At 34.2% G+C, this 17,092-nt stretch overlaps 1 protein-coding gene across 1 annotated transcript in view; it reads right to left on the reverse strand.

Moving 5' to 3' along the window:
* Positions 1–97: 97 nt before the first annotated feature.
* The window catches only part of LOC110455956 (zonadhesin-like), a 46,988-nt gene continuing 29,993 nt past the window's right edge, over positions 98–17,092 (reverse strand). Inside the window, exons 27-49 of the mRNA XM_021506426.1 lie at positions 16,695–16,796; positions 15,723–15,830; positions 15,253–15,354; positions 14,160–14,267; positions 13,676–13,777; positions 13,428–13,535; positions 13,116–13,217; positions 12,784–12,891; positions 12,337–12,438; positions 12,034–12,141; positions 8,585–8,686; positions 8,180–8,287; positions 6,391–6,492; positions 5,270–5,377; positions 4,873–4,974; positions 3,747–3,854; positions 3,400–3,507; positions 2,631–2,875; positions 1,986–2,314; positions 1,449–1,747; positions 968–1,164; positions 406–602; positions 98–181 (exon numbers count right to left, since the gene is read on the reverse strand). Coding sequence (XP_021362101.1) covers positions 166–181; positions 406–602; positions 968–1,164; positions 1,449–1,747; positions 1,986–2,314; positions 2,631–2,875; positions 3,400–3,507; positions 3,747–3,854; positions 4,873–4,974; positions 5,270–5,377; positions 6,391–6,492; positions 8,180–8,287; positions 8,585–8,686; positions 12,034–12,141; positions 12,337–12,438; positions 12,784–12,891; positions 13,116–13,217; positions 13,428–13,535; positions 13,676–13,777; positions 14,160–14,267; positions 15,253–15,354; positions 15,723–15,830; positions 16,695–16,796 — 3,071 coding nt within the window. The 3' untranslated portion in view covers positions 98–165. The remainder of the gene's footprint in view (positions 182–405; positions 603–967; positions 1,165–1,448; positions 1,748–1,985; positions 2,315–2,630; positions 2,876–3,399; positions 3,508–3,746; positions 3,855–4,872; positions 4,975–5,269; positions 5,378–6,390; positions 6,493–8,179; positions 8,288–8,584; positions 8,687–12,033; positions 12,142–12,336; positions 12,439–12,783; positions 12,892–13,115; positions 13,218–13,427; positions 13,536–13,675; positions 13,778–14,159; positions 14,268–15,252; positions 15,355–15,722; positions 15,831–16,694; positions 16,797–17,092) is intronic.

Consider the following 17,092-nt stretch of genomic DNA (forward strand, 5'->3'; position numbering starts at 1 on the left):
ACATTGAATTTCTATAATACACGATAGAAGATGATTGCAAAAGAAAGTGCATACAATACAATATAAAAACTTCAAAAGAACAGAATATTTTGTATTTAAATATTATAGTTTTATTCAAATATGGTGATTATAAATGCACATTTATCACGCTCTAGTGAAGTTCTGTCATTCAGAATACGTGCTGAAAAAAAGATAAACAAATTCATTTACGAACGTTTTACACATTTTTTAAAATCTACAAATATTTTAGATGAGACCAACTAAACAAAACATATCCCCCTCTGACTATAGGGTGAAGTCGCATGTTCCCACTTAACAATCTGGTCTATGGTTTTCAACTATTTCAATTACTAGATTTAATATATATATAACATATATAAATATGTGTGATATTAATTGTGTCACCTTGGCACACACGACCGCCTGCCGTCGCCGAGGTAACCTGGCATACAAACACAACTGGGTATTCCGTCCACCAAACCACACATTCCGTGCGTGTGACATTCAATGTTTATTTCAGTCCGTCTAAATCGGGCTAGTCCATTTATATGCTTACAGGTCATACTCTCACTACAATCGTCTGTTGCATACGTACCACCAATCTAATAGGTAAATATATCATAATCATAAAGACATAATGGCATTGTGTAAATGCATAAGATTTGCTCATGTATTTTATATTGTGTTGGATTTTTTTCACATATGCATTTCAAAACATTAGACTAAGACTTAATAACGAATACAAAAAATGTGCCTTTAATTCTCTGCTGTTCAAAATGTTGACTCAAACATTTCCCTAAAAAGTTCAAAACAAAAAGAAATATAAAATAAATCCTAAAATGATTATTTGACGAAACCACCCCTTTATAGCAATAAGTATAAATAATTGCTTGATTTATATAAAATACATTATTGTATCTGTGCTATAATGCCTCAAGCAAAACAGGAAAACTGTAAATACACTCACTGGAACATAAGTATCTACGGGACAAAAGCAACCACAGAGGTCTGGTTTGACGCAGTTGTCCCCATTTAGGATATAGCCGGGCAGACACTCGCACCCCTCAGATGTGGGAAGGTCACATGTCTGGTTAAGGTGTGTGCATGTGGCCGGACACCCACTCACCGTCTCTGAATACCGCATATTTTCTTTACACGTCAGGGCTACGGAAATACCAAAGATACAGGTTCAACAAGCCAGTGGTAAAGTTTGTCATTGCTTTCAAGAAAAGTTATTCTAGTAGGGTTACACTTAAGAGAGACAATTACAAATTACATTTAAGTTTGATGATTTAAACCAAAATCTTTCAAAGCTCTAACTATGGTTTATACTTAATCAAATTCTTTTAATTCTTCTTGGGATGAAATAGTTAGTTTAAATATAGCGGAATGTTTCTAATACAAAAAAAAGAGTAAGTTCACCATTTGAATTGTTTCCGTTTACTCACAACAAAACGTCGATGTTCTGTATTTTATCGTGAATCCTCTCTGACTGCATTCCTGGGCGAATTCTGCCATATACGTCCTTATGATCAGATCCACCTTCAGGTGAAAGTCGATGTAACTACATACATCTCGGACGCAGGCTTGGTACACACGTCTTGCTAGGTATGGGTAGAACACCATGCACTTACGGAACGGACTTTCAACCCTGGAAATGTCCAGCAGCCCGCACATACTTGTTTGAGAAGCGGCTATCTTTCTTTCCTCGCTACACAAAATTTCAGGAACGGAAATTGTGCAATCCCTAAAAACACAATTGGGACAATGAGATCACGAGGAATGTGTGTAACAAAACTATAATACAATTTACTCCACTATTAGGAGTTTTATAGAAATAAGGATAAATTAAATAAAAACCTAAACTATCTACTAAGTTATGAACCCATCATTAATTGAACATGTAACGTTTACTTTAAAAGTCTTATCTGGAATGTCAATAAAACAAACATTCCAGGCATTGCACAACGACATCCAATACTCACCTTTGAATGGGAATAACTCCAGGTCGATGGGTCTCTTGAACCATGTAACTACTAGCTATGAGTGCATCTCTTTTCCCTGCCGGATAGCTCGCCACGTTCTTTCCGTCTGAGGTGGTGAGGTCGTCATGTTCCAGTCCGTTGCAGTTGCCACATACACCTGTGAGATGCCCGTGGTATTTTGATGGAACCCTCACGACCACGGCACCGCTACCATTCCACCATACTACCAGGCCACACTTCGTCCATACTACTAGCCACAGGCCAGACATATACACCCTCACTTTACCGTCAGCGAAGAAGTTTGGAGTGTAACGCAGATAGCTATTCACCTGAAACGATTTCTGGATCATATTCATGTTTTCATTTTACATAAGATTGTTTTTCTAAACTAGTATGTATACCTTTTAAATAGTTCGCCTTGACATATTTTAAGAACTTTTGAAGCATTGAGCTTTAAATTAATCTTAACAATAGTTCATCGAAAAAAATATATTTAATATTTATTGAAATGCAATTTTGAAAATACAATTCTCAAGTATTAAATAAATCAAACTTTATATATAACAATATTTTATTGATATAAGGACAGTAAACACTGACTGAATACATGGCTATCGTGAACCTGTGTTAACGTCACTGACTTACGTAGAGCTTATATTCTCCACCAAGTTTTATCTTCGTGTCATAAATATGTATATCGACCGATTTCACCCATGTGGACGAATTCAACCCGAGCTGATGACTGTTGTTTATTTCCACGTTGAATGCGCATGCATCAGACGGTATGGTTGACTTTGTGAGAGTATATCGACATATCCCGTCAATATCTATACTCTGTCCGTCGTGTGTGCGCACGTGAGGGTCCCCGGACGCAGTGCATACGCATCTTCCTATCAATGATATAACCGGAGGTCTGGCATTAATAATATAATATGAAGCAACCAGGCGTCTTACACATATATATATTACCAATTTATATACATTATGTTATTATATTTACATTTGCATGGCATTGTCACTATATAGCCTCTTTGAAAGCTGTGTCGTTGATGGGACTTTAATTACCATGCAGCACGAGACACAATTCTTAGCGTATTAATACAACACTGCATCGGTCGTCTGATATACAAAGGTACTTTACTCGGCGTTTGACATTTATATCGGATCATTTTTTGTTACACTTGTATTGAATTTGTTTATTCCTGTTTACATGTCTCAGCATCCCTTTAAACTTCATAATCCATTTGGTACCAATAAGTATAGATAATAATCTACCTCCTCCACCCCTGAAAAGGGATGACCTAAGAGAAGGAATCAGAATATACTATGAACGTTTCAGTGATAATTCTAATCTCAGGAAATACACCAATATTAGTATGTGTGTAGCAAGTTGCAAACATCTATGAAACTTTACTTTTGCATTCCACTTCACCGTCACCATAGTAACCTCCCTTGCAAACGCACCGTCCCTCGTCACAAATAGCATTTTCAGCACACTTCTTTCCCCGACAATATCCTTTAGCTACATAAAAAAACATTAAAGAATTATGACAATAAATACATGATAAGTATAAAAAAGAAAATACTCATTTTATGATTTTTATGTATATTATACTTCCGCAAAATTATTTTTATTACGCTGAATTATTTTTTATGGCCGAATGAACATTATTTATTTGAACAACCTCTTCACTGGAATTGAACTCATAAATGTTGTTACCTTTTCATAAATATATGTACGTATACTGTTTAAACACATACGATCACAGTAGTTGTATCCGTCCCCATAGTAACCATGTCTACATCCACACCGGAAGTTCTCACATGTCCCGTACTCTGCACACTTCCGGCCACCACAAAGACCAATGGCTGCGCATGCAACAAAAACAATGATCGGAATCGGAAAAATAGTGCCTGTCTTTTTCAAAGAAACACACATCACGAAATAATGTGAGAAGTATCAAAACTTATGTCCAATACGACTTTCCTTCAATATTTGTTTCAAAACTGCAGACTTATGTTATAAAATGGTATGAAAATAATCACTTTTAATGTACAACATCACGATTGCTGTATTCAACGATACAATTTTATTTTATAAACATACAGAGATTGTGACTTACATTCGAGAGATTCAAACAAGGCCTGCTCGTTTTGCATTAAACAGGCAGCCAAAACAGGTTAATCGGAGGGACGAGTCTTTCCCTATATCGGTCTAAATGCCGTATCAAGCTTAACGTGTTTATTGTTATGAGTAGCCTCATCTTCGCAAAGTGCTCCCTGTTTGTTACTTGTCAATACTTGTTCATATAACCGTGATTAGCTCATTTGCTATATATCAACATTGCGACATCTATAGTTGCACTTTTCTCATAGAATAATGGTTTGTAAATGCGAGTTTGTATACATATAAACATCCGAATAACATACCTGTATACATTTCTTATTTTCTCTGTTTGTTTGTTTGGTGCCAATCGTTTTTCATTAGGATATATCAGTTTTTGATTTGTTTTTGTCAATGACGTTTCTTTTTCTGTTATAAAAAATCAATTTTCTTTTTTCTAGTTAAAATATACATATAGGACTAAAACATAGATGTTCCTTTTGGTCACGGTGTTTGAAATTCAAATCTATTTGGCAATCTAAACATGTTTTAGAAAAATTGATTACTGCATGCTATATATGATCTTCGTTTGTCTGGATTTTTATTTCAAAATGATAACTGTGTAAAATGTATCAATCAATAGCTCTGAAATGTTCGTTAAGATAACTAATTAAATTTATATCGCTTTTATCCATATCAAATCCTAACAAAAACGCATACTACACCACCACAAAGTTAGTTTGAAACACGTAACTTGCAAATGAGTACAAATGTTATACATACGTTCACATTTCAAGTATCCGTTTCCATGGAAACCTTCCTGACAGGTACACCTCTCGTTGGAACAAAATGCATTTTCTACACATAAACGACCATTGCAGAAAGCTGGAAATCAACAAATATGTAATATCTAAGTAACTCGATACATCATAGCATCATGTCAAGTAACATTTATTGATTAAAAGCATGTGCACGTGAAAACTATTCTTTAGATTTTGAATTTTATAAACCAATATATTTGCATTTAAGTTGATGCATTTGCTTATATAACTACTTTGTGTATATATGCACAGTCATACAGAAATATACAACATACATTAGTCACCGCTATAAACAACTCTAGATCATTATGCTCCCTGATATTGAACATTAAATTAATCGACACTTTCAAAATACTTACGATTACATTTTTTGTATCCATTTCCAAAATAGCCCTTTTCACATAAGCACATATAATTATTACAGTGAGCGTTGGTAGCACAGGGTAGGCCATTACATACTCCCTCGGCTGTAAAACAAACACAACGTCAGGTGTTACTCAGTTTGACAAAGCTAAGGAATCAATTCCTTTTTGTCACTTCGAACGCAATTTTGATGCAATTCTGTCTTAGATAAGGAAAATGCCTTTTGATAAAAGTTTACACCAATATGGTGATGGACGGTTTTTGATTCCTTAAAACTCGTTGATATTATTGAAAGAAATGAGACACAAATAAAAACGAAGTGATCGCTGTTCACTAAGACGCACTCCTGAAACGATCTTTTGTCGCGAGGATAACGTCATTTGTGACACACTGTTTGCATATGACGTTTCAAATATCCTTGACCTTGGGCAAGCTTGAAGTTCTAGCAAAATAGCGGTTATCGGATCCAAAATTAAAATCCTGACAATCATTGCAATTATTCGTCTGTTGGCCCTCTGCCGTGGAATTGACCTTTCAAATACGGACCTGGGAATGGTACGAGACACACTTTCTCTTCACAATACAACTATTCACGACATTCCATTAAGGAATAATAGTTACCTATTGAGAATATATGGGATGGACAATCATTGCGGTGATTGAACATTTGAACCTTATATTAACCTTAATCTCAATGGTAAGAATCTTGGTTTTGCCTGCAACGGACCAACTAGCTTTGATAAAGGTACCTGATGTACAAGTCATTTAAATATTTTCAATCTTTTCATAAGTAGTGACCAAGAAATACACTGCAGCGATGTGACATTTTGACATTGTATTTATCCTTTTCCATGTAGAGTATAACCATTTGCGTAAGCGCCTCGTCATCTTGCCATAAAACACGTGACATATCTATGAAGAATTATGAGTAAATCAGTTACTCGGAAATTACGGCCAGAACAAGAACCACAGGAATAGACAGATTAACTGATGCTTCCCCTATGCATCTATGAGTTGTAATGAAATGTAATATAAAGTGCCATTTAAGATAACCGTTCACAGATTTATTATATACTGATATTATATTTTGACACTGGTATTTTTATTAGACACGTACGTTCACATTTCAAAAATCCGTTTCCATGGTATCCCTCTACACAGTAACACGTATCCTGTCTACATTCCGCATGTTGGACACATATGCGTCCACCGCAAAGTGCTGAAATGGAAACAAACGGGTTTCAATATTGGCTGAACAGCAACATAAATATTCTACGCAGTCCTGTAATTCATGAAGTATATTAACACGGCATCCTTCAACTGCATTTCCACTGTAAATAGATATGATTAAAAACGTATTTTACAATGATTTTTTAAGCGTTATAATTATTGTTGCTGTTGACTTGCATCATATCACTTGGCTTGTTGGTCAGCGCATATACATGATTTAACAATATTCACACTTAGTTATCCAGTCTCCTACATACAAACATTTACATACAGTAATCCTGTCTCCAATATACAATCCTCAAGAATAGCACCACACCTCTTGCATGTAAGATATTGAAACTTAGTAATCATGCCTCTATTGTATTAGTCTTCACGTCCTCCAACCTACAAACCAAGCAATCCTTTCCCCAGTTTTTCAATTTTCACATGAAGATATCCCGTCTCCTATATGCCAACCTTTCACACATAGTAATTCTGTCTCCTATATGCCAAACTTTCACACATAGTAATTCTGTCTCCTATATACCAACCTTCTAACTAAGTCATTCCGTCTCATATACACCAACCTTCACATTCAGTAATTCCGTCTCCTATATACCAATCTTCACATTCAGTAATTCCGTCTACTATATAGTAACCTTCACACTTAGTAATTCCGTCTACTATATACTAACCTCCACACTTAATAATTCCGTCTACTATATACCAACCTTCTCATTCATTAATTCCGTCTACTATATACCAACCTTCACACTTAGTAATTCCATCTACTAGATAATAACCTTCACACTAAGTAATTCCGTCTACTATATCCCAACCTTCACATTCAGTATCCTGTCTCCTCCATACCAACCTTCACAATCAGTTATTCCGTCTCCTATATACCAACCTTCACATTCAGTATCCCGTCTCCTCCATACCAACCTTCACACTCAGTAATTCTGTCTCCTACATCCCAACCTTCATACTCAGTATCCCGTCTCCTATATACCAACCTTCACACTTAGTAATTTCGTCTCCTATACAACAACCTTCACACTTTGTGATTTTGTCTATTAAATACCAACCTTCTAACTAAGTCATCCCGTCTCCTATACACCAACCTTCACATTCAGTTATTTCGTCTCCTATAAACCAAACTTCACATTCAGTATTCCCCTCTACGAGATACCGACCTTCACACTTAGAAATCTAATCACCTTTATACCAACCTTCACACTTAGTAATCTTTTCTCCGATATACCAACCTTCACACTTAGTAATCTTTTCTCCGATATGCCAACCTTCACTTAGTAATCCCCTCTACGATATACCAACCTTCATACTTAGTTATTCCGTCTCCTACATCCCAACCTTCATACTCAGTATCCCGTCTCCTATATACCAACCTTCACACTTAGTAATTTCGTCTCCTATACAACAACCTTCACACTTTGTGATTTTGTCTATTAAATACCAACCATCTAACTAAGTCATCCCGTCTCCTATACACCAACCTTCACATTCAGTTATTTCGTCTCCTATAAACCAAACTTCACACTCAGTATTCCCCTCTACGAGATACCAACCTTCACACTTAGAAATCCAATCACCTTTATACCAACCTTCACACTTAGTAATCTTTTCTCCGATATACCAACCTTCACACTTAGTAATCCCCTCTACGATATACCAACCTTCACACTTAGTTATTCCGTCTCCCAGATATCCCTGTTTACAGCGACAAACGTAATTGGAACACTCGGCATTGGCAGCGCATTGTTTCCCACCACAATACTCTACAGCTGGCAAGGCGAACATGATAATGACATAATTTACTTTTTATATTCATATGGCGAATCATGTAAACATCATGACTTAATTTTACAAGGGCAATATATTTCAATAAAAGAAAGAAAATGTATTTGCTGAAAAATGAGAGAAGGATTGCAAATATTAATGATAATAAAAAGCAATGATTATAAAATAAGCTTTCTCTTTAACCTAGATTTTTTTTCTTTTTCTATTGTTTTCCATTGATGGAAATATTATTTTAGTGCCATCTTACACGAGATTGCACGCTTAAAAGCCTGACAACATACATTCACATTTCTGGTAGCCATTTCCATGGTAGCCCTCCTTACACATGCAGCTCCCTTGGGAGCAATATGCGAAAGCACAGCATTTTCTTCCATTACAAAGGGCTGGAATATAAGAAAATATGTTTGGTACATTTATCATCATTATCCAGCAAAATACTTCAGCTGCAATGGTGTCAAAGCGTTCAGAAAATATTATTTGAAAGACAGTTAAAAGACATTAGTTCAGTAGAACGTTATTAATCAGGGATATGCTATACAGATAGATACACATTTCATACTTGGTAATACACTCCTTGAAATTCAAACAATTTTTTTTTTTTTTTATTATATTTTCAAAATGTTATGACATAAACATACATATAAATATACATACAATGTACGTGAGCATCTAGAATCGCCTTTAAATAATAATATACTGTTCAAAATATTCTATCAAGTGTCAGTATTCGTCTTACATTATATATTAACAAATAAGTAAAGGTTCACATTCTGACATAAAAAATAAACTTCCGGATATTCTTGTCCATACTCTATTCTAATTAAAATTGTATTATAATCCAGTGTCTGATTTCCGGTTAGAGTCACGGTGGTGAACAGACTTCGATTCGCACAAACGTTATTATATGGTAAATATTAGTATATGAAATGCTTCGTATGGTATAACATCATCCAATTCAGCGAATTAAAGTGCCATGTTAGCGTTGTAGTTCTAGAGTAAGTGTTGATAATAGTCAGGCTATAATCTATTAAACAAAAACATTTTTCTTTTCCGACCCCCCCCCCCAAAAAAAACCAACACCAGGCTTCAATATGCCTAGGTGCTAGTTAATATACCTTGCAATAATTTATAGTTCTGAATTAGTATACGTGTAGATTTTGTATCTCTTATTGAGTTTGATTTTGTAAATACTTTTAAGTTTTCTAATAATACATGTTTAAACATTNAAAAACATTTTTGACATATACTTGATGTCTAATTTAGTAAGATAGTATCTACCTATAGAGTTCCAGTTCTCATTTTTAGAGTGGATTATCATATATATAGTTTTGATTTGTTTACTTTGTACATATGTTTCAAGATCTACCATTCCCATACCTCCTTTTTTATTTTACTACAACACATTTTTCTTTCCAGTTGATTTACTTTTCCATCCCAGATGTAATCCCAAATTATCTTGTTAATTTCTTTTAGATATTTACATGGTATGCCCCTCGCTTCTATTTCATATCCTATAATAGATATTATTAGTGATTTAATGATTTAAGTTTTCCCGCTAAATGTTAAGTTTCTGGTTTTCCAAATTTGCAGACAGTGTTTTATTTTGTTAATTTTTCTTACCAAATTTTGTCATTATCTATCATATATCCATGATGAATTCCTAGAGTTTTCACATTTGTTTTTGTCCATTTTATGATATTAAATGTTGGGTCTTTATTTTTCAATAGTCCTATATACAAACCTTCAGTCTTTTCATAATTAATCTTGGCACCTGATGCTTTTTCATATGATTTTAATAGTTTAAAAGCTTCTCGAATGGATTTTTCTGTTTGATTGATTAGCTGAGTATCATCTGCAAATATACTTTTTTTTTTTAAAGCATCTCAATCCAAGTACAAAATTTATTACCAAAATTAAATTCTTTGAAAACATTTTAATACCCAACCCAATTCTATCCTATCAAAAGCCTTTTGTTGGTCTAGAAATATAATTGAACCATCTTGTTCTGCCCTGTCACTAAAGTCTATTATATCCTGTAACATTATATTGGCATCCATGATATTTCTACCTGGTACAAAGCCTTTCTGGTCAGGATGTATAAGTTTGTTTAAATTTATTTTCAGTCGATTAGCCAAAATTTTTGCAATTATCTTATAATCTACATTGAGTAAAGTAATTGGTTGCCAGTTTTTTAATATCTTCTCTTTCTCCTTTTTTATAAAGTAATTTAATTATTCCCTTAGTTTGACTATTTGAAAGTTTGTTTTCAGTAAATATTTCTATGATTAATTGTGTGATCTCAGTTTTGATTAAGTTCCAATATGTTTGGTAAAATTCACTTATAAATCCGTCCTCACCAGGTGACTTGTTACTCTTTAAAGATTTGACAGCTTCGCTAATTTCTTTATTTTCTATCAGTCTATCCATGTTCCTGCTTTCTTCATTAGATAGTTTATTTTCTATAAATTGTGTTAAAAAATCTGCATTTTGTTCATCCCACCCTTCTGATTTAAAAAGCATATTATAAAAAGATGTCTGTTCTTCTAAAATGTTATCTATGCCAGTTTTATAATTACCATCCCGTCCTTTTATCTTATACCACTGTTTAGTTTCAGCATTTTTCTTTTCAAGGTTAAAGAAGTATTTGGTTAATTTTTCATTTTCATCATATATTTGTATTCTGCTCCGTACTCTAGCAGCATCTGTTTGATTAGTGTAGTATCTTTTTATTTTATATTTCAATTGTTCATGGCTCTGACTATTTTCTAATGTCTCTAGCTCGTCTTCAGCACGTTTAATTTCTATCTTTGATATATTTATCTTTTTTCCTATTTCCATACTTAATTGTTTTATTTTAGTTTTAGTAATTTCCCACCATTCACTTATACTATTATACATAATTATTTCATTTTTCCACACTGACCAACATGTCTCAAATGCATTTTTAAAAATATCACTTGCAATTACTTTATAATTCATTTTCCATGTTCCCGGTCCTCGTTCAAGATCCATCAAAGATAGTTTGATCGTGTTTAAATCATGACCACTATAAGGGCAGTATTTTATTTTAGCATTAATTATTTGAGACTTTAAACTGTTTTCTGTTAAGATCAAATCAATTCTTGATTTGGAACTGCCTCGTTTAAAAGTATATTTTAATGAATCTGGATTTTGTATTCGCCATATGTCGGATAAGTTGTGTTGTATCATGAGGTTGACTAGTTGTGTATTTCCGACATCCTCGGACGGTTGTAAAGGAAATCTGTCTTTTGTTTTATCCATTACACAGTTAAAATCACCCATTATAAATTTTCTGATGAATCATTACAAAAATTTAAATGTAAATATGTTAAAAAATCCTTTCTCTCCGTTCCTTTATTGGGACAATATATATTTGTAAGATCATAATGTTTTTGTTCACAATTAACTTTACATGCCAGCACTCTTCCACACTGGTCTCTGTAATATTCAGAAATTTTATGGTCAGAACTATTGTTAACCAGTATACCAACTCCCCTAGAATCGTTCTTCCCATTATTCCATAAACTGTTTCCCCCTCCAACATTTTTCCAGTTGTTATTCCATTGTTTTGAACCTAAATCTGTGCAATGCGTCTCCTGTAAACATACAATATCATATTTTTGACTTTTAACCCAATTAAATAATCTATTCCTCTTTTTATCATCTCGTAAGCCATTAACATTTAAACTAACAAAGAATGTTAACATACGTTCGCAGAAAACCTGGCCATTGCCAACGTATCCCTCCTTACAAATGCATTGGAAGTTGATGCATTCAGTATTTGACGCACATCTCTGATTTCCACATATCCCATCGACTGTAAGTGACAAAAATATGTCTGCATTAAGTAGAATGCCTTTAACATTGAGCAAAATAACAATCATCTTAACACGTTAACACATGTTTGTTTAAGATAAGTTTTCTTCGTGTTTAGCGCAAGATATAAACGTCAATACTGTTCAAACGATATACATTTAAACAAACAGACCAGTAAATGATTTCACAAACATACCTTCACATTTGATATGTCCATCACCATGGTACCCAACAACACAGGTACATTTACCCTCATGACACTCGGAGTTATCCGCACAGATCTGTCCTGCGCATAGCTCTATACAACAAATGCAGATGAACCGTTATTTGTATATGACTTAAACCATTTGAGCTCTAGGAAATTTAAACTGTAGTGTATAAGGATACATCCACGCTTACGTTCTTTTGTTTGAAAGCATACCGGCTTGAAATGGAATTCAAATATCGTTACCTTCTTATCACGTAACGCGTATTCCTTGACAATTAATTAGGTACAGATTCGGGGAGATTTATTTATTTCATATTTATCAACATCCGTCTGAATATAAATTTGTAAACATCTTTGATAAGGTCATTTAAATCAATATGTCAAGCAGTACATTACTAGGAAAAAAGTACAAAATGAAAATTAATGATACCTTACCGTCACATTTATCGTACCCGCCACCTAGGTATCCCTCCATACAGACACATTTGAAGTTCACACAATGTGCAAAGGCCGCACACGTCTTTCCGTCACAGAAACCGTCCGCTGCAGATAAAGTGGCTTAGGTTTAACAACCCATTTGTTTTGTGAAACTGAATACTTCATGTTTTGCTTAAAAATTGTAAGTCCATTTAAAGTGAAAGAGTATTAAAAAAACCTAAATTGCAACGCACCTCAAGTTTGCTTCGGTTATTGCACAAAACATATAAAGTTCTGCCAGCGTATTTATTTTAAATATTTACGTGTGGTTGAATGATATAGCATAATACCTTCACATCTGGTATTTCCGTCTCCATGGTATCCCTTGTCGCACACACATTTGTTGTTAACGCAGGATGCAAAATCCACACATTTTATTGTTCCACAAAGAGCTTAAATATTATAAAACGGACACATCGAATAATGTACATATTTTTGTAACAACATTTATAAACGACTTCTTGTTTAAAATGTGAGTATTATATTTTATACAGGTCTATATAGCATTATCTCGCACATCTTTGACCAGGTTTTAAACAAAGCGTAGCCGAATCGAACTTTTTGATCATAAATTTAAGCGCATCATTTCGAAAAATATTCACCTTTACACTTTGTGAGGCCGTCTCCGATATAACCTTGTCGACACTGACATTGGAAGTTCACACACTCCGCGTTCAGACAACACTCCTTTCCTCCACAGCGAGATATCGCTATAATAAACGTAAAGTCTCATAATTGTAAACGATTTATTTCTTATTATATATTCAATCAATAACATATATTTCACACCAATGTACACAATGTAACAACTCAAAGATGCAGCTATTCTACAGAGGTATGCCCAACTTACGTTCGCACAACACATATCCGTTTCCATGAAATCCCTCCGCACAGTGGCACTGGTTCTCCGCACAAACGGCGTTAGCACGACACAGTCGGCCGTTACAAAGCGCTGTAACACATTGTGAATAACGCACAGTCATAGTTCAATCGATCAAGTACATACACCTCATTAATTAAAATTTGACTACAATCTAAATTACTACTTTAGACAGTAGTTTTGCAACCAAACTCGTAATAAAAATTGTGTGCAAACTATGTTGTTTTCAGCAAATGTGTCCCATAAATTGTAAATATTGATTATTCAGATGTTATAGTATATTTTCTTTCTTTTCTATAATTTCTCGTAGAACAAATCTTACTTTCATATTATAAGTATAGACACTCAAACATCTTATTTTATTTCAATATCAGAATTTCCATGTGTTATTTATTTCTTTCTATCGCCGTGCAACGGACGAGTTTACATCATCATAGCACACACATGTACTTACCTGTACACTTGGTATTGCCATCACCATGGTAACCAGGTCGACACTTACACCTGTAATTCTGGCACTCTGCGTATTCAGCACATCTATCCCCGTTACAGAACCCATTGGCTGATGTTTGTACAATGGAGTGTTTCATAAATTTTATAACTAAAAAGTCACACTTTAACAACATTTTTTTCAATTTTAATATTAAATTTGTTTAAATAACTTAAAAGGCTAAGAGCACAACCACGCCAATCAACCTTGTTGAGTGAACGCCAAAACCTATTATAGGTTTTGTAAATGCTAAAAGTTAAGTTAGAAACGTTCTGCTTCAGCAGCCTTTAGTTGTCATATTCTCCATGAAAATACTTATTATCTTAATGGATATTCGAATAATTCACTGACGGGGTTTTCGGTAATATAAAGCAGATGCGTATTTCATTATCAAAGGTATGTAATGAAAATTACATTCAAGGCTATACATGTGCAGATATTTCCTATGATCCAATTACCCTTTTCAGGCGAAAATAGTAGCGTTTTTGACAAACGGTTTGGTCAATGGTCATTCTTTACATTTTTTCTGAATATTTGTTTGTCAAACTACTTCCATTCATTTTCTATTTTGAGGATAAGTATTGGTTCAAAAAAAGTCAACACTCAATTGTGAAAGAAAGAAATACATTTAAACAAACAATTTACACTTATTTTTATCAGCAAAAGCAATATTTTTTTTTCCTTCAATACTAACTGATTTATTTTATGTCGTATCTGTTATAATATCTGAGCGTCAAAAATGTACTTAAAACAAATTATTTTACAGCCACTAGATACGCAATCATGATCGTCAGTGGCGTTTGACAAGCAGTCGATAACGCTGGTTGTTTATATTAAGTAGAAAGATTGCTCCCTTTTATGGGTTCGGTAAGGCTTGTTACAAAGCATTACACATAAAAATCCTAATTTGTACCATCTAATTTTAAAAACACTACCGTGAAGTAATAACTTGGTCGAATAAGAATAAAACACATCTCACATTTTACCACTTATTTTACATAGGAAAACGAGGTAACCAAGCCTGACATGACACATTTGATATATATATGGTACTTACTCTCGCATTTGATATACCCATCACCGTGATATCCCTGTGTACATTCACATCCGGTGCTTTTACATTCCGCGTGATCCACACACGGCATCCCATTACAAATACCTAAAACACCAAGTGATAATCAAATATAAGTTTTGTCCATTTTTTTGTCAAGGTTATATGCATTGTAAATGTGGTAATATATATAAAAAGATTGGGAATTAAATCGTGATCCAACATCATATTAATAGATTTTTACACTTTTTGACAAGAACTTCCTTCGTTCTCTTTTAGACAATTGCGTTTTTGAAAAATGGCAGGGTCGGCAATGATTAAAATCTCTCAGATATGTACAATTAGCAAAATTATGAGGTGAATTCCAAACATAACTTAGACCTTTTGACTAGAATAATGGTGAAATTATGCATTACAATTTACAGTATATCTTACAGGATGTTGTAAAATTAGTACTAGAATTAATTTTAACTTACGTAAACACTGTCTGAACCCATCTCCGTAATAATCACTGTCACAGAGACAGTGGTAGTTCTTGCATGACGCATTCTCGGTGCACGTCTTGCCGCCACAACTCCCCGTTTCTATGTTAAACACACAGATAAAAGTACATTTGAACATACATCTCGGTCGTAGTTTACGATATTATGAATTATGTGCTTCAATTGGTCTCTACTTACTACCTGACCAACATTAATGTCTTTATAGTAAGCTATACGATAAGCAGAAAGATTTTAACTTTCCGACGGTGATCTTTCCCTTTCTTGATAGTACCATCCCTACTTCCTCTACCTTCGGTGTTTACATGTCGCTATTGATTTGGCATTCAAGAGCTTGCTCGGAATATCATGTTTTCTATTATTGAAATAGACGGATGACTGACAAACTCACAACACAGGGTTTCCAAAAACGCACGTTGATAAAAACTATGGACAGGCTTTATGGTCCCCATCATGATCACATAGTGTGAGTGAGTGCTTGTTAGTGTGGTACGAAGGTCAGTTATTTTATTATACTCATATGTGTGCCTTGTGGTTTTGTTGTCACTACCCGAGTCCATAACATTACTTATACTAATGCACTAATCTTTTCCTTGTACTTTTTTCAGTGTCTCCATGAAAAGCTTCCCTTTGTATATAGTATGCCAAAATTTATCGATTCCGAGTTTGCACAGTGCTTTTGCTGACACTTCATTTGAAATGTTTAAAGGACTTTGTACACGTCCCAGTATGCTTTTTTAAACACAAGCTTAAATCAAAATCAATGACAATGCAAACACCGTGTTTTTCGTTGAATACGGATTTCTATCATTCAGATAGCTTTGACCATGATATAAAAAATAAAACAAAAATATAAGTTGAAATAACTTGTTTCACAATTGTTGTAAAATAAATAAAGTTTACTAATTTATTTATATAAAATACCATATGAGCCCATTAAGTGTATACCTTCACACTGTATGTATGGGTCGCCACTGTATCCGGCGTCACATTCACACTTCCCGTAGATACAGGACGAATGATCTACACACGACCGTCCACCACACAGTCCTGTACATTACACAAAGTGATTAAGAAATCAATATTAATTTCAAGTTGCAACGCAACGTGTCTCAAAGTTCGAAACATCAGACTTCCTATTTTTATGGGGTAGAGATAGTCGGAACGTTCTCTCTAGGGTATCTCTGAAACAATTGTACACCGGGTCTGGTTCGCACTACAGTAAATGTTTTCCTGTTTACTGAAGCATGCTCATAAACATTTCACGGACGAAATTTTTTTTTATTTATCTGTGCCACTGTGCCGATTAAATATATATATAGACAATGATCTTTTTTCGACATGTT

Source organism: Mizuhopecten yessoensis, unplaced genomic scaffold (genome assembly GCF_002113885.1).
Source record: "Mizuhopecten yessoensis strain PY_sf001 unplaced genomic scaffold, ASM211388v2 scaffold8447, whole genome shotgun sequence".
Lineage (NCBI taxonomy): Eukaryota > Metazoa > Mollusca > Bivalvia > Pectinida > Pectinidae > Mizuhopecten > Mizuhopecten yessoensis.